Source organism: Chlorocebus sabaeus, chromosome 15, assembly GCF_047675955.1.
Source record: "Chlorocebus sabaeus isolate Y175 chromosome 15, mChlSab1.0.hap1, whole genome shotgun sequence".
In the NCBI taxonomy this organism is placed as follows: Eukaryota; Metazoa; Chordata; class Mammalia; order Primates; family Cercopithecidae; genus Chlorocebus; species Chlorocebus sabaeus.
In genome coordinates this window covers 19,277,361-19,304,308 of record NC_132918.1, presented here as the reverse complement: position 1 = coordinate 19,304,308, position 26,948 = coordinate 19,277,361, and the positions used below count along the sequence as shown (strand labels likewise).

Genomic DNA, 26,948 nt, shown 5'->3' with positions numbered 1-26,948 from the left:
CTGTTCTCCCCCAGAAAGTTACACTATGTATAGAGAGATTAAGAAAAATCTGATATCTTGGAGGCTCCGAAGTTCAGAGGTGACATATTTCTTATAAGACCATTAAGGATTTTATAGCCAATTTGGGATTGTGAGTTGGATGTATTTTATATATGCAAAAAATTGTTTTTGGAAAACAAGTCTTTGTAATTTAATTAAATTATCTGCCCTGCTTGATAAAACTATTCTCCCCTTAGAGTAGTGGCATGCATTTGAGTCAGCTGAAGGGGGGCTTGCTAAACCCTAAATTGCTCTCAGAGATTCTGATTCAGTAGACCTGGGATAGAGTTCAAAATCACATTTCTTTCTTTCTTTTTTTTTTTTTTTTTGAGACAGAGTCTTGCTCTGTTGCCCAGGCTGGAGTGCAGTGGCATGATCTTGGCTCACTGTAACCTCCGCCTCCCGGGTTCAAGAGATTCTTCTGCCTCAGCCTCCCGGGTAGCTGGGAACTACAGGTGCCAGCCACCACGCCCCGCTAATTTTTGTATTTTTGGTAGAGATGGAGTTTCACCATGTTGGCCAGGCTGGTCTCGAACTCCTGACCTCAGGTGATCTGCCTGCCTTGGCCTCCCAAAGTGCTGGGATTACAGGCATGAGCCACCGCACCCAGCCTCAAAATCACATTTCTAACTAATTCCCCGATAACATTGGTGCTGCTGGTCTGGGGTCACACTTTGAGGACCATTGATCGAGATCATTGTCAACTTGGCTGCCTATTAAAATTGCCTGGGGAACTTAAAAAAAATTCCTCAACACTTGGCCACCAGACCAATTGAATCAGAAAATCTCTGTTGTGGGAGCTTGGGCTTAGAATGTTTCAGAAGCAACCCAGGGTGATACTGATGTGTAGCTAGAGTTGAGAATCTTTGTTCTGGGTGAAACTTAGTCATATGACAGCCTTCACAAATCATGAGACTAAAGCAGTTAGCAGCAGGTGCCCAGAAATACTAGCAGTCCTTCCCAAATGTGGTTTGCGGGCTGTGCATCGCAATCCCCGGGTGCTTGTTGAACTGCAGACTTCTCTGCCCTCTGGCTGGCCAGCCCCACTCTGCAGGGTGGCATTCTTCTGAGTCAGTGAGTAGCAGTTTCTGGAGGGAGTTTGGAGTTTGTGCTATCAGCAAGATTATAAAAGGCGCTCAGGGAGTTTTCCTCTGCCTGATAGCTGGAAGGGCAGCCCGAGTCGCTGCAGGTTCACATCGTGCTTTGGCATATGATAGCCAGTCTGTCCATACTTGTGGACAATGAATCATTTTAGATTTTTAAAAGAAAGGCAGGAAATACATGTTTCTTATTGCTTTTCTCAACATTTTCTCATTTAAGCCCCAAAGAATAACCAGGTCAAGGCTGATTAAATTATCTGCTTTTTTACAGATAAGTAAACTGAGGCCCAAAGAAGTTAAGGAAATTTCCCAAAGTTACAAGACAAAGGAGGGGCGGAGCTGTGATTTGAAGTTGGTGTCGTTTGACTCCAAAGGTGAGGGCCTCTGCCACCTAACTGTTTTTGCAAAATGCCTCTGCTGCTTCAGGAGCCATAAATATTCTGCAGAACTGGCTATAGAGTTTTCAATGCAAAATGAAAACCTGGGTCCTCTTGTTCAGAAATTTTTAAGAATTCAAGATGGCAGCAGCAGAGCATTAAACCAAGCATGGGACCCTGTGCACAGCTGTGCGCCCATGAGGCCAGTTCTGATGCTATGTGTTAGGCTCTATCGAACGTTCTAATGAAATGAGTCTGCTCAGAGGCACCCTGGTGGGGTAGTAGGAGCCCCAGATTTGAGCATGGGTATGCTGAGTTTTAGTAATAGCTCTTTGAATAACTTCCTGTTGACTTTGAGCATGTTATTTAACTTCTTGAAGGTTCAGTGTAGTCATCCATAAAATGGAGAGGGGGAGAAGTGGGAAGGTGGTGGACTACATCCATATTTCTCCAACTCCAGTTATTTATATACCATATTTTTAGTATATAACCATTTAGGCTATAACCATGGCCTCTGGCCCCACACTTCCTGAGTTCTAATCTTGCCTCTGCTATATTCTAGCTATGTAACCTCAGGCAAGTGCCTCAGTTTCCTCATCTGTCAAATAGAGATTGTTGTGAGGATTAAATAAGTAAAATAAGTAAATAAAGTAAAGCCCTAAATGGCTGGTAAGTGGTGAGTGCGATGCAAGCACTAATTACTACTATTCCTATGAGTCATATGGTACTTATACTAGTAGTACTAATGTTTTTTTCTTTAATATGACTCACATTTTAAATTTAAAAAGTCATGTATCATCTCTTTCCAAGTAATAGTATTTGTGAAATCACCAGATTAATGTGTATGTGTGGTTTTTCTAACCCAGGTGAAAATGTATAATAACTATACAATACTTTTAAGAACTCACTCAAATACTTTTTAATATCAGCTGAAAATATTACCGGTGGAATGGGCACCACACCGTGGGTAGCATTGTACTAGACACTGAAGGCCCTTTTCCGCTTTAATAGTCTATGAATAAATAAGTCTGTGTGTATTTGTGTCTGTGTCTTGAATAATTTGACAAATACATGACTAAAACATTTCTACCCACTTCCATCACTTCTATCCAGAGTAGGATTTGCGTTGGCTAGCTACATGTTCCAGTGGGAAAATGTTTAGAGATAAGAGATTATATTTTTTTTTCAATTTTTTTAAAAATTAAAAATTTATTTTTTATTTTTTTGAAATAGAGTCTTGCTCTGTCTCCCAGGCTGGAGTGCATTGGTGTGATCTCAGCTCACTACAACCTCCACCTCCTGAGTTCAAGCGATTTTCCTGTCTCAGTCTCCCAAGTAGCTGGGATTACAGGCGCTTGCCACCATGCCCAGCTAATTTTTGTATTTTTAGTAGAGATGGGGTTTTGCCATGTTGGCCAGGCTAGCTTCGAACTCCTAAACTCAGGTGATCTGCCCTCCTCAGCCTCCCAAAGTGCTGGGATTACAGGCGTGAGCCACTATGCCTGGCCAAGAGATTGTAAATAGGTTATAAAAAATGGTTAAAATCTTGATGAGTCAGTGGGGTCCTCTCAAGAAATCCTCCTAAAGTCTAACCAGGAGGACTAAGAATAGTGAAAAATTGGGACAAAATGCTTACAGGAAGCCATAGATCAGCCTTCAGAAGCAAGGAGTCAGGCCTCTGGGGAAGATACATGCCCTTTCCATTGGTTGCTATATTTTTCCCCACTTCTTTCTATCTATATCTTAACTTATAGGGCTACTTTGAATTCTAACCCCTCCAAGTTTTTTTCTGGCAATTCTGACTGGAAGTTTTCCTTTTTCCCCTTTGAAGAGTACTTTGTAATCATTTAAGAAGTATTTTTGAGCACATACTGTGGGCACCCTGCTCCAGGCACAGAGGACATACGTTGAACAACTGTATTCCTGACCTCTAGGAGCGGATGCACCGCCGCTCATCACTAAGAGTCTCTGTGAGCTGGGTGCAGTGGCTCATGCCTGTAATCCGAGCGCTTTGGGAGGCCGAGGCGGGCGGATCACGAGGTTGAGAGTTCGAAACCAGCCTGGCAAACATGGCGAAACCCCGTCTCTACTAAAAATACAAAAATTAGCTGGGCATGGTGGTGCTCGCCTGTAATCCCAGCTACTCGGGAGGCTGAGGCAGGAGAACTCCTTGAACCCGGGAGGCAGAGGTTGCAGTGGGCCATGATCAAACCACTGTACTCCAGCCTAGGTGACACAGCAAGACTCCACCTCAACAACAACAACAACAAAAGAGTCTCTGTGGTCTTGCTCGGGCTAAGTGACTCACGTGTGTTTGTCTTGCCTCTCCTTTAGGCAGGGTTTACTCTTCTATTCCCCAGAGCTTCTGAAGATCCTCTTTAGCTAAGAATTTGTTATCCGAAACCTCCGGGGTTACCAGGTTGTACAGGGGACATACAAATAGTGACGAAGGAACTTTAAAATGAGTCTCTCCTTACACTTCTCAAGTTATTACTAGCATCAATCCCCAGCCACCTCATGAACATCAGAGATTGTCCTAGATGATAAACATGTACTGCAAATACAATAGAAATGGATCACAAAGTAAAATCAGAAATCTTAGAAAAGGTACAGGACTTCTTGAAGTCCATGGAAGGAGAGTTTAGAGAAAAATTTGAATTCACACCCAACATTGTGGACAATTGAGGACCTAACAGAGTCATATTCGTTATTAACAGCAGGAGAGAGAAAATCAGTAAGAATGGTGGCATGATGGGTACTTCCCAAGTGAATGATCTGAATGTCAAGGGATGAAGAAAGGACCTTGGGAAATATGAAAAACTTTTGAATATTTTACAAAAGTCAGTATGAAGTGAGAGATGTTAAATGATGCCATGATTCAATTTTGTCAGAAAAAATGATGCCAAAAAATCCACACTTAATTCACACTTTGTTCATTTAAAAATGAGAGCGTAATTGCTATTTTAATTTAATTTTGTGAAATCTAAGATAAATACTTTTCATATTTTTCAGTTTACAATTCTTAGTTTCTACAATAAAATTCCAATCAAATGCCCTGACCCCAATTATACTATGCTATTTTTGTCCCCTTAAAAATGTGGATTCACTTTAAGTGGACTTTTTATGGTATTAATTATCCTAATATAGGAAGAACTTTCAGTAATTCAGTAAGGCGATGAATTAATCAACATCATTTTTCCAGAACCGATGACCAAGACCATTACAGGCAGAAAGGGGACAACTGGCTTTATTGACTCTCAGGCAGAACACAAAGGTCCATAGAACCAGCCAGATTTCTCTAGGAATGGAGTTGCCTAGTCCAGCTAGGAGGTAATTTTGGGATAAGCATGCTTAAGACCTTAAAAGGGAGCTCTCAAGGCTGCAAAGGAAGTTGCTTACCCACAAAGCACCAGACCGCAAACCGGATCCATGTGATGGTGGAGAGCTTTAGCATGAGATAGATGTTCACCAGCATGGCAAAGGCAGGCACAAAGGGGAGGCAAGGGGCCATGTAGGGCAGCTTCTTGGGGTTCTCTGGCTGCTGCAGGATCACAAACACCAGGGTGCTGATCAGCAGCACCATCAGAACAACCAGAAGGATGGCCCACCAGCTCTGCTCTGAGATGTAGTCAGAACCAAAGATGATAAAGGAGCAGAAGATGAACATGAGGATGAAGAGCAGGAGCACACAGATGGTCACCGTGTGCCCAGTTGCTGCTGTGGGCCGGTCCATTTTGCCTGGAAGGCCCAGCCGGATTCTCAAGGTATAATAATGAGGCCCGATCAGCTTCTTTAACTTGATAAGATAAATATTTTCGGATTCATCAGCTTCTATGCCTGTGGTCATGTCCACGGTGCCGTAATTGGGGTGGTTGACGTTGTAGGTTGACTTGTCTGATTTTCCTATGAGCATCTCATTGTCTCCCAAGGATGGTAAGTTCTTGGCCCCACATGTGTTGGTGGCTGGGCCAGAAAACTCATCCCCTTCACTCACAGGAGAACAAGCTTCCTTCTCACAGTCAGCCAGAATGCCCTCCTTCTTCTTGGTGTGCTCCTCAGACAAGAACTTGACAAAACCATCAATGTCACTCTCGGGTTGGTATCGAAGAAGCAAGACACAAACAGAGACCAAGGTGTAGGCCAGGAGTGTGCCGATAGACATCATCTCTATCAGGTCTCTCAAGCTGACCAACAGTGCGAGGAGCGCCGCCAGGAACCCCGACACGATGCAGGCCACAACTGGCGTCTCTGTGTAGGAGCTGACATGAGCCAGGAACCTGGAAGGGCCGTGCAAACAGAGGGTTAATGGTGGGCTACAGTGACCGATTCCAGTGCAGCCAACACAGGGAGCTAGAACTATCAATAGGCTGGTGTGATTAACTCCTCCTGGTCCTGCTCCACCAATTTACTTCTGCATTCACTACTTTAAACCCAGCTGCTATTCCTACCCCAGGATTTAGTGTATAATTAAAAGAGAATTCACTTTATTTTATTTCATTATTATTATTTATTTTTTTGGTGAGATGGAGTCTCACTCTGTCCCCCAGGCTGGAGTGCAGTGGCATGATCTCAGCTCACTGCAACCTCTGCCTCCTGGGTTCAAGCGATTCTCCTGCCTCAGCCTCCTGAGTAGCTGGGATTACAGGTGTGCACCACTACACCTGGCTAATTTTTGTATTTTTAGTAGAGATGGAGTTTCACTATGTTGGCCAGGCTGGTCTCAAACTCCTGACCTCATGATTCACCCAACTTGGCCTCCCAAAGTGTTGGGATTACAGGCGTGAGCCACCGCACCCAGCCTAATTCTTTGATTTTAAGGCAAACTTCATTAGTAAAGTTCCTAATTATTATGTAATGGAAGGGTTGATTGAACCTAGGAAGTCTGTCTTTCAGAAATCTAGATTGAAGCCCAGGCTCTGCGTGAAAAAGTGATGGTTAGAGGAAGTCATGGACCTGCTTGGGGGTCCTCCTGACCTGTGAACTAGCATCTTAGCATCCTCTTGGAGCTTGTTGGAAATGTATATTCTCAGGTTTCATCCAAGACCTACTATACCAGAATCATAGTGGGGTGAGGCCTGGCAAACTGCTTTAAAAGACCTCCAGAGGATTCTGATTTATGCCAAAGCTCTAGACACCACCTATGACAAAGGTTGGCAAAATAGCACAGTAATTGAGAAACTGTGCTCACAGATACAGGTTTATGTCCAGCTAGTTACTGACTGAAGAAGAGACCAAGAAGAGCGACTGAATGGCACATGCGGTAGGCTCCCTCTCCCCTCCTCTCTCCTCCTGGTCCCTTATTTTTATGATTCACACAAGACTGCAAATGTGCTTGAAGCCCCAGTATCTTTCCTCTTAGTTTCTTTGACAGCAGAGAAACCTTTTGGATGTGTGAAGTTGCCACACCTCCATCACCCTAGGGCCCTCTTGGTCTGTTCAGCAACCTAAACATAGCAGCTCTGACCTGGTGATGGCTTCAGAGGGTATGCAGGGGAAATGAGTCAGAAGATGATGGCTGCAGAGACAAAGTCCCTGAACCAGCCCCCTCTGCACACCTGAGGGCTCCTTGGCCTCCATGGTTTACTCCTTGCTTTGTGCACTTGAAGAATGCCTTCTCAAGCAGGCCCCTCATGCTGGAAACAAAGGGCTGAGGCCACATCCCCTTTGTACCATGGGCAGATGAGCCACTTCATGGCCAATGTAGGGGGCAAGAACTGCCAATATACTGGTGTGGTGAAAAGTCTGGCTTGTGCACATGTACCCTAGAACTTAAAGTATATAAAAAAGAAAAAAAAAGTCTGGTTTTTGGAGTTGGATGTTCTGGGATCAAATCCTGACCTGCCACTCAGTAGCTGAGAGATTTGTGGCAATTTTGTTTCACCTCTCTGAGTCCTAGTAGATGTCTTCATATGCAAAATAGAGTTATTGTGAGGACTAAATGGGATACTGTATACACAGCACCCAGGATACACAAATGTTCAATAAATGGCCGCTGGTGTTGCTGCTATTGTTAGGTTCTGTTCAGATGGTCTTATCTACTCTTCTTTTTTTGGATTTCAGAGGGGCTGTGGAAAGAGGGGCGGTTACCAGGCCTCAATGTGAGGGCAGGCCTAAGATGTCCCTGGTATGGTTCTTCCTTCTGGAAGCCACCCAGTACAGCAATTTGGCACCCATCATCTTCACAAAGGAGCAAGCAATGTCAACTGGAAGGAGGAGGACAGTGTGGCGGGGGGGGGGGGGGGCCACACATCAGCTTGTGCTGGATTGAGGGACCACAGAGTTAAACTGAGGGGCTGCTTCAGGGCCTGAGCTCTGTTCACTCACTTTTTCTCCAGGATACATGACAAGGTCCACAGTCCATGTGAAAGGCACTGACATAAAAATCACAGTCAAGCTGACAGTGGGTAGACATTCTCCCTGGATAGACATGGCAGAGCAGGATAAATTTCACGGAGGGTAGCCCTTACCTGAAAAGGAGCCCATCACCAGCCATGGCATAAATGACCCTTGGCATCGGGAAGAGGGACCCCAGCAAACTGACTGTCAGTCCTGCAACGGACCCAATGGCCACTACGAATTTTGCAGCATAGAATCCATGAGCCACAAACATCTCCATGAGTGGGGATTCCGTGTCAATGGCGTAATATGGCACCATCAGAGTCAAGATCATGCTTACCTGTTAAAACAAGAGAAGACAGGGCTGGAGGTACAGGGGAAGAACGCATGGCTGAAGGCCCCACGGGAGGGGAAAGAGCCCTGTCCCTGGAGGCAGAGGCTTGCATGGCAGTTTGGATCCACTACTTGCTGGCATGTGCCTTTACTGTAGACCAGTCATCTGGCCTCTAGGCCTTTCTCAATATTTTCTCCTCACATGTGAATTTAGTGGACTGGGCCAGAAACTCTCTATCTCTCTGGTCCTTTGATATCTGAGGAGTAAGACGGCAGGTATTTCAGCCCCATGAAAGCAGAGCTATGCTGACAGTTCCGTGGAGAGCAGATATTTCCAGAAGGAAGGAGCTGTAGCCAATGCCCTGCAACCAGGCCTGGCAGGGACCATGGGCACCTGCCCACGTGGATAAGGCTCTCATTTCTCTTATGCTTTCTGGTACTCAGGGTCTTATCCATGCTCCCTCTCACTGTGAAACACCAGAGATAAAATCTCCAAAGATAAGTGATGAAGAGGCCTATAGCCTGTTAACTATTGGGACCCAGATAAAGACTCATATTTCTATTTCTTCTCTCTAGCTTAGTCCTAGGAGCCAGGCAGGCCAACAAACAAATGATGGCATCAGGACAGAATCAATCCTACTGATTATATGGCTGTCAGGCAACTATGGCTTTGCTTAATCAGGAATCATTTACTGTGTGTGCTATAAGGGTCCACCCCCAGAGAAGAGGGAGATGTGAGGGAGGAGCAGAAGAGGAAATAGAGAGCAGAATGTCTTTGCTCTTCCCTCTACCCTACCACCCCTCCCTCAACACTCTACCTACGGGGAGAAATCGGGGTATGGACAGGACAAAGCCACTGGTATGCGTGTGCATCAGGGAGGCAATAAGCACTTAACTGGGGGCTCCCAGGACCTACTCCCCTCACATATTATTGATCTGCCCAACAACCCTGCCATACGGAATTGGCCATAGGCAACGGAGCCACTAGTCATATGACCAGATATATCCCCTGTCCCCTCCCCCTCTCCGCCCAGGCTATGAAGGCCAAATTGACATCAAGAAAGGAATTCAAAGCCTGAAGGAAAGAGGGTGGTCATATGTAGACCATTTCTTTGCCTATTCCTTTGGAGCCAAGATCTTCCAGCAGAGCCAAGGGCCACCAGGGAGGACAGGATGTCCTAGCACAGCCCAGCAACCTCGTTCTTCTCATGGTGGTAGAGGGGCTTGCCTGCTGGCCAGTACAAGACCAAACAACTCCTAGGGCGTGTTTAAGGCCCGTGCAGTATGAAAGAGAACATTTCTCAGTAACACAACCACTTGCAATATCCCCTTTGGGGATGGGGCAGGGTGGGCTGGAGGAGAGTGGGACTGAGCCTTCTCCAGCCGCAGGGAGTCTCCTGAGTTAGATCAGGATGGGTAAAAAGTTGGTGGATGCATAGAAGTACTCTGTGGTCTATAAAGTGCTATTCTAAGGCAGGCACTGCAATGATTGACTTTATTGTGTGTGTTGTAAAGGCCCACTCCTGGAGGAAGGGCAGGAATGAAGGAGGAGTAGAAGGAGAAATGCAGAGTGCCCTTGCTGTTCCTTTTGTCCTGCAACCCCTCCCTCAACATTCTGCCCACAGGGATAATCATGATATGGATAGGATGAAGCCCCTTGCGTGTGTGTGCATAGCGGGAGGCGATAATTGAGGCAACCATAAAACCTCTGGGTAGGCAGTTGAATGTCTGTAAATGACCCCCAAGTTTGCTCTGTGTTTTTCTCTGGCTTCTAGAACAATCCTGTTTTGCAGCTTGCCTTAATGATCAATCAGTCTGGCTTCCTTAGCTAGTTGCTAAAGATGTCTTTTTGGGAAAGAGAAACAGCAAGGCTGATCAGCTGTAGCAACCCCCCCATCCCCCCACCCCCCGCCGGCTCTTTCCTAATTGTGGTGACCCAAGTGAGTCCGCCCCTCAGGACCTGAGAATGTTTGTGGAACCACACACTGATTGGCCTGTGAGCCACTTGTCTCCATTGCCAGGGGCAGAGGGGGATGTTGGATGCAGCTGGGCCATTTCTGTGATAGAAATTCTGGGATGGGAGCTGAGAGAGCAAGCATCAAAGCGTGAGGAGTGTCGCAGGGGCGTGATCCTGAAAAAGACAAGGCTGAAGCCTTTATTCTGGGACTCCCCTAGTTAGGGAAACCTGAAGGTGAGTTTGAGCTGGTGTAACAAGAGAGAGCAACGGCCGAAAGAAATGACACTTTCCTCCCCAGATTTAAGGGGAAGAGAGTTTGTAGAGGACAATGTATTCTCTCTCCCCGCTGTGCAGGGAGCCTCGCCTCTTTGCTGCCGGGAAGCTCCCAGAAGACAGAAGAGCATTGAGGAATGTGCACAGAGGCCCACAATGCCTTTGCTCGCACACCCACCCGTTACTGCCAGCCTATGACCTGAGCTCCTTGGACGGCAGCCTATTCCCTGCACACCAGCCCCTGGGGCAGCAGCAGACACCGAGAGCTTGTGAGGATGGAGGGGTGGGAATGAAGGCCAAGGCTGAAGTGAAGGACTGGGGCTTCTCCTCTTCTTCAGTTTGGAATCCTAATTTTTTTCTTGTCATGGGGAGTGGGGAATGGGACTACAGGGGATAAAAGACAGGCACACAGACACCAAGAAGACATAGGAAAGGACTCCTTCCTGACAGAGAAGGGAGCTCGGTGCCAGAGCCACATCATGAGGAGAGTCCCGCAAGCATCTGGTACTTACAGACACATATGCTGTCAGGCAGATGACCAGGGAGGCGGTGATAGCATAAGGGATGGACGTGTTGGGATTCTTGGCTTCCTCTCCAGTGGTGGCGATGATGTCAAAGCCAATGAAAGCGTAGAAGCATGTTGCTGCTCCTTGCAGCACCTGTGTGGATGATGGCATTTGTCAGACTCAGAAGGTCAGGGAGGCACCAGGGCCTTAAATGTGGAAACTGCCCTATGCCCTATGCCCTGCAGACATGACTGAGTGGCTGAGGGAGTAACATGGCGGAACTTGTGCTAAACACGCAAGTTCTGATCTCCTACGCTTTCTAGCTGTGTGGTTGTGGTCGATTCTCTTACTCTGTGTAAATAGAGACAAGAAGAATTGGCAGGTGTGGTGGCTCACACCTGTAATCCCAGCACTTTGAGAGGCCCAGGTGGGTGGATCATGAGGTCAGGAGTTCGAGACCACCTTACCAACATGGTGAAACCCCGTCTCTACTAAAAATACAAAAATTAGCTGGGCATGGTGACACGCACCTGTAATCTCAGCTATTCAGGAGGCTGAGGCAGGAGAATTGCTTGAACCTGGGAGGCAGAGGATGTAGTGAGCCGAGATCGCACCACTGCACTCTAGCCTTGGTGACAGAGGGAGACTCCATCTCAAAAAAAAAAAAAAAAAAAAAAGGCTTCTGCCTTTTAGTGTAGGGGATTCAGACACTTCTGCATAAGGAAGAGTTATCCTACCTAAATTACTGTTAGTACCCCTGACAGATCAGCTCTATGGTAACTTCCAGATCTGAAATGATATAAAAGATTTTCAGATCTTCAGATATTCTATTGTCTTCACTGGGAAGACAGGGTAAAGACAGTTTATTTGTTGCTCCTTTTGGGACTTGAATGACCTAGTTGGGCATGAGGCAGGAGGTCAGAGTAAAGCTAGGGGATAGTATCCAGTCACGTCTGCTGGCAGTCTGTCTGCCAGGAGTCCACATGGCTCCAGGGGTGTTTGGGAATGTATTATGTATGTCAAAATGTCAGTGAAAACCTTCCATTGAAGAGTGGCTACTTTCTTTGAAAGAACCTATTGAAGTTTAAATGAGGGTTACCCACCTTGGTATTTTCATTGTTAGCTTTAAGTAAAAAAAGGGCCTCTTTGAATGCTTGGGGATGTCCTTTTAGAAGGTGAGAGATGTTTTTGGACTTGCGTGTATGCGATGAGGGAAAAAAATGCAAGCCCTAGTCGGTGGTCCAGGAGGTGAGACCCATTGTAGACTGGACCATTTTATTTTTCTTTTCTCCACATTCAGTTTATAAATGATGAAAATCAAAATGTGTGCCAAGCTGACACTTGTCCAAAATTTTCACTCTTAACTTCCTCATTGACTTCTCAATAAGACAAAATACGAAATACCAGAACCTGTAAGGTACACCACAGAATCAAAGATCTTCTCAAACCTTCAGAAGCAAACTTTGTTTATCTATAAAATGAGCTGGTGTTTCCTACAGTTTCTCTCAGCTAGGGTTCTAATGTTTCAACCCTCTACTCCCAGGTTCTTATCCTGGAGGCCATGGAATTCAGGGCATCTATAAATTTTGCTGGGAAAGAATTACATATGTTTTTTCACTACCTTCTAGTTGAATTAGCATTTCTTTCTGTTATGAATGTAGGTGTCAAACTAGCAATACCTGTGCCTGTGTCACCAATAGCAATCAGATATTTTCATTTCATATGAGAATTGTTGCAGAGATCTTGAAATATCACTTATGCTTATTACTACCTTCAAATTATGATAGTTATTAGACATAGATGTTAACATATAAATCCCAATAGAGAAGCACATTGTTACTAGATTATAATTTAAAAATAAAATAAAATTAAAAATACTTAATACTACATTTCAACATAATTGATTTCCTTTGAATTCCTATGTAATTAGGCTATTCCTTTAAAAACACAATTCTCATAAGGGATCTACAGGCTTCATCGGACATCCAGGTGGTCCATGGCACAAGAAAATTCAAGAACTCCTGGTCTGTTCTAACAAGCCAGGTAGAAAGAACTTCTCAAACATAAGTGGTTCCATCTCTAGATGGCTACTTTCCAGAAGAGAAGAGACCTCCTGCTTTCCCTACAGCAAAATTTTTCATACAAGCGTGTGGAAAATGTCTTTGGCCTCCAGACAAGGAGAGAAAATAGATCTCACCTCATCATACATGGAGGTTCACAGGCTTGGAAATGTGCTTGTTTTCACTTATCTAGAAAATATTACTGGTCTTCAAGGATGAACGGATGCTAGACTGCAGGCTCACTAAGTAGTCCTGATCAAGAAAAGCCTCACTTTAAGATAGGTCCTTCATTTTTGACAAAGGTGCCAAGAACATACACTGGGGAAAAGACAGTCTCTTCAGTAGATAGTGCTGAGAAAACTGGATATCCATATACAGAAGAATGAAACTAGACCTTTGTCTCTCATCATCTACAAATATCAAATCAAAATGGATGGAAGACTTAAATCTAAGACCTCAAACTATAAAACTACCACAAGAAAACATTGGGGGAAAATCTTCAGGACATTGGTCTGGGCAAAAATTTCTTGAGCAATATCCCACAAGCACAGGCAACCCAATAAAAACAGAGTTATTCTACACGTTCAAGTCCTCTGTGGAAATAAGCGGGGTTATAAATAAATCAATATATTGGCTATCTCTATGTCTTAGGGAACTCATTTACCTTTTTGTACTTTGTTTTCATCCAGCATTTTCAACCCCAATCATAGGCTGTAAGACTACCCCTAGGGGATGTTTGGAAAGATGTTTGGAAAATCTCCAGGACATTAGTCTGGGCAAAAATTTCTTGAGCAATACCCAACAAGCACAGGCAACCAAAGCAGAAATGGACAAATGGGATCACATCAAGTTAAAAAGCTTCTGCACAGCTGAGGATACAATCAACAAAGTGAAGAGACAACCCACAGAATAGGAGAAAATATTTGTAAACTACCCATCTGACAAGGAATTAATAACCAGAATGTATAAGGAGCTCAAACAACTCTATAGCAAAAAATCTAGTAATCTGATAAAAAAAAAAGGGCAAAAGATTTGAATAGACATTTCTCAAAAGAAGACATACAGATGGCGAACAGGTATTGACACTCAGATAAATGAAAATCACAACTACAATCAGATATTATCTCACCTCACTTAAAATGGTTTATATCCAAAAGACAGGCAATAATAAATGCTGGCAAGGATGTGGAGAAAGAGGAACACTTGTACAATGTTTTTGGGAATGTAAATTAGTACAGACACTATGGAGAAGAGTTTAGAGGTTCCTCAAAAAACTAAAAATTGGGCTACCATATGATCCAGCAATCCCACTGCTGGGTATATACCCAAAAGAAAGGAAATCAGCATATTGAAGAGATAGCTGCATTCCTATGTTTGTTGCAACACTGTTTACAATAGCTAAGATTTGGAAGCAACCTAAGTGTCCATCAACAGATGAATGGATAAAGAAAATGTGGTACATATACACAATTGAGTATATGCAGCCATAAAAAAGAATGAGATCCAGTCATTTCCAGCAACATAGATGGAACTGAAGATCATTATGTTAAGCAAAATAAGCCAGGCATGGAAAGACAAACATTGCATGTTCTCAGTTATTTGTGGGATCTAAAAATAAAAACAATTGAGCTCAGACATAGAGAGTAGAAGGATGGTTACCAGAGGCTGGGAAGGATAGTTGGGGGCTGGAGGTGGGGAGGTGGGGATGGTTAACGGGTACAAAAAAAGTAGAAAGAATGAGTAAGACCTACGTTAGATAACACAGTGGGGTGACTACAGTCAATAATAATTGTACATTTTAAAATAAAGAGTGTAATTGGATTGTTTGTAACTCGAAGAATAAATGCTTGAGGAGATGGACACCCCATTCTCCATGATGTGCTTATTTCACATTGCATGCCTGCATCAAAACATCTCATGTACCCCATAAATATATACACCTACTAAGTACCCACAAAAAAAACCCCCAGAAAAACAGGTCCTGCTTTCTCTTCCTTTAACATCCATTCTTCCCTTCTACACACACAGACACATATATGTACAAACACAAACATGCACACACATACACAAATACAAATAAACACACATACACATGCAAACACATATACATACATACATATGCATTACATACACTCCTCTTGTAAATCATTTAGTGACCTGGCATGACAACCATATAAATTTGGGCAAAGCAATCTTAGAAAAAGGTGAGAGGTTTGTGAACCATGCCATGTAAGGAAGAACTGGGGACCTGGGGATGTTTAATTTGAAGAGCAGAAGACTCAGTGGAAGATGCAGAGGACACCGTTAAATATGTGCAGTATTGGCAGTTGGAGTCAATGTGATGTCCACTGTAGGCTTCAGAGGAAATCCTAGAGCCACGCACATGGGCGTGATTGGCTTTGGTTAGGAGCATAGACTTTGTAGATTGTCAGGCCCAGGTTGATTCTACCACATATTAGCTTGGTGACCTAGAATAAGTTCTTAACTTCTTGGAGCCTAAGTTTCATTGTTACTTAAATGGAGATAATAATAGCACTTGGCTCATAGTGTTGTTACAAGGATAAAATAAGCTAATAGAGTAAACTGCAGTCCATAATAGAGTAGGTGCTCAATAAATATTAGCTCTTACCACCAGTATTATTATGACAATTCTAAGTTTTTCTAGAGCAGTTGACACCCAAGGGCACAAACTCCTCCTCCTTCTCCTTCTCCTTCTCTCCTCCCTCTACTCCCCCACCTTCCTCCTTTTAGAACTTGACTTGTGTATACTAAGTGCTACCATGTGCCAGGCACTGTGCTTAGTGATGGGATATAGTTATGAGCAAAAAGTACCCAGCTTGATTTTACGGAGATTGACTCTAGAGGATACTGCAAGATCCCAAATGCAGTCTTGATTATGGTAACAAACTGAACAAGATTAATAAGCATCTGTATTATTTATAAAATACAAATGCTACTTTCCTCTAAATGAATGAGAGAAGGGATGGCAATTACTGAAAATGATTAGCTATCAGAAAGTTAACTATGACCAAGTAGGGAAAAGAGGAAGTAAACTTGCAAAGAGGATGTCTCTTAGCCTGCATTTGCATACGTAGAACTAGAAAGCAAGTATAGTTGAAGAAAGACTAGACAGATCAAAGGCAGGACATGTGGAGGTTCTACCACATTAGGCAGTCAAGAGATTTATTAATAACTCAGATGATTCAAACAAAATTTCAGTGAGGGACTATAGGCAGGTCTGGGGAGTATTTAGGCAGGGTTAAGGGAACTGACTAGGGATGTTGAAGTATTAGAGACTTAGCAACACTGAGAAGTTGTCATCCCGAGGCCTAAGTGTAGGGGGTGGAATGGTGTCCTGGAGTCCGGCAGGAGCCGGAGCTATGGGTCAGAGATTCCTAGAAGGAGCTGCCTTGTGGAGGCACAGCCAGTGTGATGCCAAGGCTGGGAGGCAGCAAGGAAGAAATACTCTGGCCTTGCTTTCTTCTCACCTTCTGACCTGATAATATTTCCCTTTGGCTAAATTCAACAGGAAGCAACCTGCAGTAGAGAACAGGTCATGAAGGGTGGAGAATAGGTCTGGGGAGTGGAGGCAAATGGAGAAGAAAGACCAGCACACCTACCAAGGTCAAACCGAACTTGGCCTAACAAGACATAGATGAAATAAAAAATTATTAAAGAGAAGATAATAAAATTAGCAAAAAGGGTCATCTTTTTCCTTGAGTTAGTTTGAATGAACTTTTCTTCCTTGCAAGCAAACGGCCCCTGATTGGTAAATGCAAAGACTCATGAAATGAAACTGTATATGGGTGCCACTGAAACTGTTTTCCATGTCACTCTGTCCAGATCTCAGATCTGACCACTGGTGTCTATAATTAGGATAGACTTCCATGCATAAAAGCACATGTGCGGTACCTGGGGGTGAGCATCTGTGAATAAAATTGGTGGGTGAAATGTGTGTATGTGTGTTTGTGTGCAAGTGTATGTGTATTTCTGGGTTTATTGGTATGTTATCCTAACTCTTTGCTTTAATGTTTTGCAAAATTAAAAAATAGTATTGAAAAAAATTAGCTGGGTGTGGTTGTGTACACCTATAGTTCCAGTTAGTTGGGAGGCTGAGGTGGGAAGATTAGTGAGGCTGAGGTGGGAAGCTCGGGAGGTTGAGGCTGCAGTGAGCTGTGATGGCGCCACTGCACTCTAGCCTGGGTGACAGAGTGAGACTCTGTCTAAAAAAAAAAGTATTGACCTTTTTATTTGATGATATAGCTGAGATTGTTGTTCGAAGTCAACCTGATATAAAAACTCAGCCGGCTGATCCAGAACAGAGTTCACCCCTCTAGAATGGGGTTGTGGGAAAGCAGCACGTGCCTTAGTTGCGGGAGGGCTTCTGCTTAGTTAGTTGTCAAAAGTAATGTCATTAGTGGCCTGCTACTCAGTATGTGAGGTCCGTAAAAACTGGCCCCCTGCGTGTTGCTGATATTTGAGAGGCATTCAGATGAGGCAGCCTTCACACGTTCTGCCTCGGCCAGTCTCCAGATGCCTGGGAGATAATTAGGCACCTTTATATTATTCATTCTCTAGGCAACAAGATGAAATTCCAACTTTTCATAGCATTTTCTACCACCCTCATGCCCCAGCTCTATTAGCAGCCTGTCCCCAGTGACAGTGGAATGTACTGATAGGTTCCCACAGATGGATTCAGATGTGGAGAACATGGAAAACAACTTTTCCTTTGTTTGGAGGCTGTCAGGATTCCCCACAAATGATTGCTATGGACCATTTTCGTGGGAGCTATTTGTGCTGTTAGAGTGTCTTATTTGCTTAAAGAAAAACCATAAGATAGTATCAAGAACAAATAACATGAAGGGAACACACATCCAACAATGTTCAAGGGCTGACGAACTGCAGATGGAAGCAGGGGTTCAGCTGAAGGCCAGAGTTACTTGATACAGGGAAAAATGTTTGTTGTTCTTAAACTCTTCAAGACCAAAGAAGCATTTGACCCAGAACCTGTAAGTGAGTAAACCATTCCTTAAACTATTTTTTTTGGAAGGAAGTGTTTGGAGCAGGGGAAAGAGTAGGTTTATAAGGGGTCCATGGTTAGAGGATGGATTGATTGTTCATTAACTCTTTCAAAGTCTTTGAGAATTGTGTGGAAAGTCATGTCATGCTATTCTGATACATCATCTCCTACACAATGGTTTCCTCCATTCCATCCTACCTAAAGCAATTGAAGAATAAAGTGGGTTGGACCTCTGCACTAGTCCCCTAGTCAGGGGTAGAGGTAAGTGTTTTGCTAAGGAGTGAAGAAGTTCATGTATCTGTTGACGAGGAAACACGCTTTTGTAGACAATTGTTAGGTAACAGAGTAAGGAGTGTGTGTATTACCTTGGTGTATGACATGCTCATGAGACAGTGTCAGACCTTAAAAAATAGGGTCTAAATTCAAAATGACTTTGCTGGACTTTGGAAAAATGACCTGAAACCAAAGGTGAGAAATAACAGGTACAGGCCCATTCACTAGGAAGGAAATGTACTACGTAGAAATCCAAGGCCAGGCAGAGTGCGGAGAGGATGAATCAGCAACATCTTCACACTGGGCTGTCCTTTGTTCTCAGATGATACTTTTAGGCACATTCACTAGGACATACATCATCCCCAAGTTTCCTTTAGGGATAATGGAAACTTGGATAATTTAGCAAAACATTTACAATCCCAGCCGAGCTTTTTTCTTGACCAGTGACAAAACTACTCAAGGCAGTAAGCTTGGATTGGAATGAGGACAGTGAACAGAAGTGCAAAAGAAGATAACCAGTTCCATGGCCCCAAACCCAGGTGGCAGTGGGGTAAATAAGTACTTTGACCCATCCAGGACTGGGATCTAATTTCAGCTCTATTACTTACTGTCTAGATCTGTGACTTTAACTTTTCTAAGCTTCAGTTATTTGTATGTAAAAGTGGAGATCTTTGTACTTATTTTGCAGGGCTGTTGTGAAGATTAAATTTAAAGTGTGCATGAAACAGTTTGTCACAAAGAAAATGTTCAGTGTTAGGAAAAGCATCCTTCATTTCCTTCTTATGCCTGACTTCTGATCGTCTGTTAGGAAAGTTAGTCAGAACCCAGGATGTATAAGTGGGGAACCCCAAGGCTGGCATGGTGAGCTCCTTCCTTGATGAGGTGGGTTCCTGATTGAGGAAGGATATGGAGCCCCTGAGAAGGAAAGGGAGACCCCCAAAGAGAATAAACACCCCAGAACAAAATACAAGGCTAAAGGCAATGCTAAAATGTGCCTCCATCTTCTTCAGGATGGGTAAAGAACATTTGCACAGAGGATATTAACTCTTTCCAGTCTTTAAGTGGGGCCTAAACTAGAGGGTGTGCCATTTGGGTGAGCTAATAGGAGGATTTTGAAAATTAAATATCAATCAAGTAGTTAAGAAGAGTTTTAGAATTGCGTCGACAGGATGTCTTCATAAACAATGCATACGCAGCCTGGGTCAGTTGAACTATATTCCATCTGAAGATAAGAAAAGAAACTAGACTATCTCTCAATGTTCCTCCAAGATTCTATGACTTCATGAAAGTTTAAAGGAAATATAACATGTCAGATTTATTACCTTACTACTTACTAAAGAAAGCTCAGAGAGAATGATAATGATACACAAGGTACTCCATTGGTAGAAAGGGTTTTGGAGTCACACAGATCTGTGCAGAAACCCCAGCCCTGGAGCTGACTAGCTAAGTGATGTCAGGTCAGTTTCCCAGCCTCTACGAAGATTCTCCAATTTTAAGTTAGGGATAACAGCACCGCTTAAAAGTTTTGTTTTAAGAATGAGATACTATTCATGGAATCCGATGCCAGGAACTTAACAGGTAGTCAATAAATACTAGTTCCTTCCTTGTGTAGTTTTAACTATTGCCAACCATAACAAGCTGCACATAAAAACATCTAAGATTTTGCTGTTTTTTGCAAACGTGGTGCAATTAGTTTTGCTACATAATAGATGAGAAAAACTGAAAGCACAGAAATTAATTGATGGCCAAAGTCTTACAGTAAGTCCATGACCCAATAATTTCTTGTATTGTCAAGAAAATGGTGAGGACATTTTCCTGCTACAATGAAAATGCAATTGAAGACCAAGAAGCAGCTTCTCGGCTCCTTCTGGCATCTCTGCCTGATCCAGCCCACCTGCCTCCACTCCTGCCTCCACCATGTCCATCAGGGTGACCCAGAAGTCCTACCAGGTGTCCACCTCTGGCCCCCAGGCCTTCAACAGCTGCTTCTACACGAGTGGGCCTGGTGCCTGCATCAGCTCCTCAAGCCTCTCCCGAGTGGGCAGCAGCAGCTTCTGGGGTGGCCTGGACGGAGGCTATGGTGGGGCCAGCGGCATAGGAGGCATCACCACTGTCACGTTCAACCAGAGCCTGCTGAGCCCTGTTAACCTGGAGGTGGACCTCAATATCCAGGCCATGCACACCTAGGAGAAGGAGCAGATCAAGACCCTCAACAACAAGTTTGCCTCCTTCATTGACAAGATACAGTTCCCGGAACAGCAGAACAAGATACTGGGGACCAAGTGGAGCCTCCTGCAGCAGCAGAAGACAGCTGGGATCAACATGGACAACATGTTTGAGAGCTACATCAACAACCTTAGGCGGCACCTGGAGACTCTGAGTCAGGAGAAGCTGAAGCTGGAGGCAGAGCTTGGCAATATGCAGGGGCTGGTGGAGGACTTCAAGAACAAGTATGAGGATGAGATCAATAAGTGTACAGAGATGGAGAATGAATTTGTCCTCATCAAGAAGGATGTGGATGAAGCTTACATGAACAAGGTAGAGTTAGAGTCTTGCCTGGAAGGGTTGACTGACGAGATCAGCTTCCTCAGGCAGCTGTTTGAAGAGGAGATCCAGGAGCTCCATGGACAACAGCCACTCCCTGGACATGTACAGCATCATCACTGAGGTCAAGGCGCAGTAGGAGGAGATTGCCCACCACAGCCAGGCTGAGGCTGAGAGCATGTACCAGATCAAGTATGCGGAGCTGCAGACGCTGGCTGGGAAGCACGGAGATGACCAGCGGTGTACAAAAACTGACATCTCTGAGATGAACCGGAACATCAGCCGGCTCCAGGCTGAGATTGAGGGCCTCAAAGGCCAGAGGGCTTCCCTGGAGGTCGCCATCGCAGATGCCGAGCAACGTGGGGAGCTGGCCGTTAAGGATGGCAACGCCAAGCTGTCGGAGCTGGAGGCCGCCCTGCAGCGGGCCAAGCAGGACATGGCATGGCAGCTGCGTGAGTACCAGGAGCGGATGAACGTCAAGCTGGCCCTGGACATCGAGATCGCCACCTACAGGAAGCTGCTGGAGGGTGAGGAGAGCCGGCTGGAGTCTGGGATGCAGAACATGAGTATCCATATGAAGACCACCAGCCGCTATGCAAGTGGTCTGAGCTTGGCCTATGGGGGCCTCACAAGTCCTGGCCTCAGCTATGGCCTAGGCTCCAGCTCTGGCTCTGTGGCGGGCTCCAGCTCCTTCAGCTGCACCAGCTCCACCAGCTCTACCAGGGCCATGGTTGTGAAGGAGATCGAGACCCGCGATGGGAAGCTGGTGTCCGAGTCCTCTGACGTCCTGCCCAAGTGAAGAGCTGCCGCAGCCCCTCCCAGCCTGCCCCTATTGTGGCTGCCCCAGAGCCCGGGAGGGAGGCTGCTGTGCAGGGGAGCGCAGGGAACAGGAGACCCACCTGAGGCTCAGCCCCAGCTCTCAGCCCACCTGCGGGGGAGTTTACCGCTTGGGGACCCCTCTTGCCCATGCCTCCAGCTACAAAACAATTCAATTGCTTTATTTATAATGCCCAAAATAAAATCTTAGCTAACTCTGCCAAAAAAAAAAAAAAAAAAAAAAAAAAAAGAAAGAAAGAAAAAAAAAAAAAGAAAATGCAACTGAGTTCCAGGAAAACATTCCTTCTTTTCACTCTTGTAATTTATTGTTTCTCTTATATGATAGGAAAGGAACAGTTTGTATCGTAAGATAATATAGATCTGGGGATCCAGAATGGGGCCAACAGTGTTTCTTTGTCTCTTCTCTTGGGTTTAAGCAGTTTCAGTATTTCTTCATTTCAAAGAGGAGGGATGAACTTTGCAGTTCTGTGGAATTCTTATAGATAAGGAGAAGACTAGGAATCTTGGCTTAAATTGCTTCCTTGCTTATTTCTCTGCATTGAACGGCATAGCATGGTTCAGAATAAACAGAAGTGATTTTGAGTGTTCTCCAAGAAACATTTCTGATCCCTGGACATGTTGGAGAAAAACCAGTCTAAGCAAAAGCTACAAAGGCAAAGTGGGTGGAATCCTGGACTTGCTTTCTGTCATCAGTTCTAGGCAGACTTGCCTCTCTCGACCTTAGACTGTTCATCTGTTAAATGAACGGATAGGACCAGGTAACCTCTAAGGTCCCTGACAGCTCAAAATTCTCTGATTTATGTTCTACCATGAAAAAAAGGTGGGCTAGTGAATTTCACCAATAAATCCACAACGTAAGTATTTTTAGTCATCCTAGAGAAAGAAACCAGGTGCAACTCACAGCCACTTGTCAGTATAAAGAATTTGCCACTCTGACCTTCCTATTTTTCTCTAGCATAAACCACACTAGCCAGATCATGGAATGAGATCTGAAAATGTCCTTTTGGTCCGGCCCACCCTCTTGCTAACCCCTAGACCACACCAGGTAAACCCGCCTATCATGAACTATGCCTTTGGAATGGGACTTATAGCACAGCCCTCCATTAGGCCAGCTCAGCTGTCCTCTGACTCAGTGGGACTCTCCTCCTAGAGTCAAATGCTGACATTGCAATTAAAAACTGTTATTTTCCTAGTTTCATACCCAGGCAAAACTCATCCCTTCCCTACTCTCCCCTTTCCCTGGCCTCCTTTATTGCCTTGTGTATTTATGTTCTTGTTATCTCCCTTAGTAGATTGTAGAGATAATTCTATAGAACCGAGCTGTTCTTGCACAGACTTTGGAGTCAGGCAGTCCTGGCTGACTGGGTTCTGCCACTTACATTGTGTGTTTAACAGCAAGCCATTTGAACTCTCTGAATGGGAGTTTTTTTTTTTTTTTTTTTTTTCATCTTTAAGAGCAGAATGTAAATATCTTCCTCACAAGATTATCAGGATGATTAAATGAGTTAGTACATGCAACGCCACTTAGCACAATTTTAGGCAATTGCAGGTTGCCGAAACATTGAATCTATTATTGTTATTTGTATAAAATAGGATCTTAACAAATGCTTGTGAAACAAAACAAAACAAACAACACACACAAGAACCACTTCTTCAGGATATTCCAACTAAATTCAGATCAAAAGGTGATAAAGAGGGTGCTGTGGTAATTATGGAACAGAACAGCATTTTCTTGAAAATATGTCTTAGGCTGGTCACAGGGTAGAAGGCAGAGTGTGTGACAGGCACACCAGGTGTTTGGAATAAACTTACCCCTGACCAGCCGTGGGGCAAGAACTGGCCCTCCGCCCAGTATTTCCCATTGATGAAGAAGAGGCCTGCGATCATGATGAACACCCACACTGCCAGGTTCAGCACATTGAGAACATTGTTGAAGCCTACGGAATTTTTCACCCCCAGGGCAACAATGATGGTCACGATGACTGCGATCAACAGAGCCAGAAGGTCTGGGTATGATTCTTCACCTTTCCCTAGAGAGGAAAGACATGATTTGACATTGTCTGGAGGGAAGAAAGGGCCATGCAAACTCCTGGTCCTACCCCAGTGCATCCGCACTCAGCTTTAAGAAGGGCAGTGAGTCTGTAAAAGGAACTGTGTGTGTGTGTGTGTGTGCACCTACACATGCCTATGCTGTAGTCCACAAGCAGATACAAGTGTCTATTTGCAAATGAGCAGAATTTGGTAGATAGGTAAGATGATCTGATATCCTGGACCAAAAATTGGGCTATGTGGTGTGACATTACACAGCGCCTATGGAAGCATGGCACAGAACATTTGAAGTGGGAACTGACCTGGGATATTTGGGATGCATATTTAGGTCTAACATGTTATTTGAAAATTGTTTTTATCTTCATTATTGTTAATTTTACAGTCAGTAAAATTTCCATCCCATTCCCAAACCTTTTCTTTATCAACACATTGAAGAATGTGTGTCTTTGAAAATGATGGGAACAGGGGTTTTCTGTCCTTTTGTGTATATGTGGTTGCAGAGAAAAAAATAACCAATGAGTTCACCCTGCCTGCTTGGTTTTGCCCAACGGCCAGTGGACTCCTGCCCTCTATAGAGTGGAAAAGGCACTGACTCAGCTGTCAGGGGTCTTGAATTTCAGCTGTACTTTTGCCCATAGCCAGATGTGTGGCCTTGGGCAAGTTGACTTATCTCTCTGGACCTCATTTGTAAAGCGATGGACATGAATGACCTGATTTTGGAGGACTCTTTTAGACCTAAAATTCTAAACAATCAGCACACTGAACAGGTTTGTTCTTTATATTTTTATCTTGTCATGGTACTTGGGTGCTCAGCATTTTTGTCAGTTCTTTTGAGATAGGAACATCGAAGTCAGATGACTTGACACAGCCACAGGATCATTCCTTGGAAGTTCTGAGGCAAGATTCCAGAGCTTTCTCAACTATTGTTCAGCTTTCCTCGAATTTGAGTTTATCAGGCATCAAGATGGAGAGTGGCTGGGCGCAGTGGCTCAGGCCTGTAATTCTAGCACTTTGGGAGGCCAAGGTCGGTGGATCACAAGGTCAGGAGTTCAAGACCAGCCTGGCCAACATGGTGAAACCCCGTCTCTACTAAAAATACAAAAATTAGCTGAGCGTGGTGGCTGAGTAGTAATCCCAGCTACTTAGGAGGCTGAGGCAGGAGAATTGGTTGAACCAGGGAGATGGAGGTTGCAGTGAGCCGAGATCATGCCATTGCACTCCAGCCTGGGCAACAGAGCAAGACTCTGTCACAATAATAATAATAATAATGATAAAAAGAGAGTGGATGGCAAATGATGGATGGAGCCTGAGGTCTCATGGTATTTGTTACACGAACTTCTGATGGTTTAGCATTCACTATTATATTACCCCTTCCTGACCTCTTCTAGGCTGGAACCCTTTTTACTCATTAAATTTTTTTCATTGAAATTTGGAAAAAAAATCTGATGAAACCACTGGAGAAATTGCTGACATTTCTTTTTTTTCTGCATTGGTTTTATTTATTTATTTATTTATTTATTTATTTATTTATTTATTTATTTTTTGAGACGAGTCTTGCTCTGTCGCCCGGGCTGGAGTGCAGTGGCCGGATCTCAGCTCACTGCAAGCTCCGCCTCCCGGGTTTACGCCATTCTCCTGCCTCAGCCTCCCGAGTAGCGGGGACTACAGGCGCCCGCCGCCTCGCCCGGCTAGTTTTTTGTGTTTTTAGTAGAGACGGGGTTTCACTGTGTTAGCCAGGATGGTCTCGATCTCCTGACCTCGTGATCCGCCCGTCTCGGCCTCCCAAAGTGCTGGGATTACAGGCTTGAGCCACCGCGCCCGGCCGGTTTTATTTTTATATAGCTATTGACATACACATGTATGGTTTGTATCCTTTGACATATGATATTACATTAAAACATAATCCATGTTATTACAAGTTTCCCTAATCATCCTTTTAATTGCTAGCTACATAGTATTTGTCTGCAATTTACTTAGTCATTTGCCCACTGTAGAATATTTAGGCTGTCTCTAACTTCTTGTTATTGTAAATAAGGATGTGATGAGCATCGTTTTGTATAATGCTTCCATGGACATTAGAATTATTTTTTAAGGATAGATAGATCCATAGAGAAAGGATTACTTTGCAAAAAAAGAAAAGAGATATACTTAAGGCTTTTGATACATTTTGCCAAATTGCTTTCTGAAAGGAGAACTCATTTATGGTGCTTGGTAAGTTTGCATGTTGAGGGTAGGAGGATGTGGCAGTCTCACCCAGGCCATTGAGGGTTCCCACGCTGTCGGCCATCCAGCGGCTGATGGTGTGGTTGGCCAGTGAGTCAAACATGCTGCTCAGAGCACTGGCTCCGGCTGCAGTGCCAATCAGGTACTCCAGGATCAGGTTCCAGCCAATGAAAAATGCCACAAATTCCCCGACAGTGACATAGCTGTAGGTGTAGGCAGATCCTGTGGTCTTGGGGACTCGAACTCCAAACTCTGCATAGCAGACGCCTGCAAGGGACAGACACACACAGATGGTGGACTTCAGGAGAAAAGCTGACATCCTGTGGCTAACCATCTTGGGTAGAGAACATACTGAGACTCTCTAGGATCTCAGAACAAACACACAAAGTTTTATGTATATGAATCGACTCAAAGGCAACTCTTACCTCTTCCAACCTCACTTCTGAAAAATGCGAACTTGAATGACTAGCAAGGCAATAAGAACTAATTCTACTGAACTGTTGTAAACCGTTCTTTATTTAGAAAATATTCCACTTGTGTGTGTCTCTGTCATGTTCCTTAGGTGTCAGATATCCGGTGTGAACATGGGCCCAACTCATTACGACCCCCACCCTTGATGGCACCAGGGTGATATTATGCACAAACTTCTTCTCTTTTGGTTTTTACATATTATAGAAAGTGCTCCTCATTTGACAGTGATACTTTGAGCAATCTGTGAAAATGGTGTACTATATCTAGGGGGTAGATAAAAGATGCAAATATAAATAAATTGCTAATTATTAACAAGGAAATTTAGCACATGCACAAAAGGTAATTTAACAAACACTTCTAGAGTCCTACCATGTGCATGGCAGGGTGTGAAGCACTGGGTATAAAAAAGACAAATGGCATATGCCCCTGCCCTTAAGGGGAGAGAGGCCATCAGTGCCCATTGTAGGCTGTGTAAGCTTGACAATCTAAAAATGTATAACAATGACAGGAGAGATGTGAGACATGTACTTAGAGGGTGTTGAGGCATATG

General features: G+C 44.2%; 1 protein-coding gene and 1 pseudogene across 1 annotated transcript in view; one reads left to right on the top strand and one right to left on the bottom strand.

Annotated features, from left to right (window-relative positions):
* SLC7A14 (solute carrier family 7 member 14) overlaps nt 1–26,948 on the bottom strand; it is a 120,893-nt gene that overhangs the window by 13,495 nt on the left and 80,450 nt on the right. The window contains exons 3-7 of the mRNA XM_007972113.3: nt 25,958–26,194; nt 23,468–23,685; nt 10,928–11,074; nt 7,984–8,192; nt 4,916–5,793 (exon numbers count right to left, since the gene is read on the bottom strand). Coding sequence (XP_007970304.1) covers nt 4,916–5,793; nt 7,984–8,192; nt 10,928–11,074; nt 23,468–23,685; nt 25,958–26,194 — 1,689 coding nt within the window. The remainder of the gene's footprint in view (nt 1–4,915; nt 5,794–7,983; nt 8,193–10,927; nt 11,075–23,467; nt 23,686–25,957; nt 26,195–26,948) is intronic.
* On the top strand, nt 18,775–21,810 carry LOC103221263 (keratin, type II cytoskeletal 8 pseudogene; annotated as a pseudogene).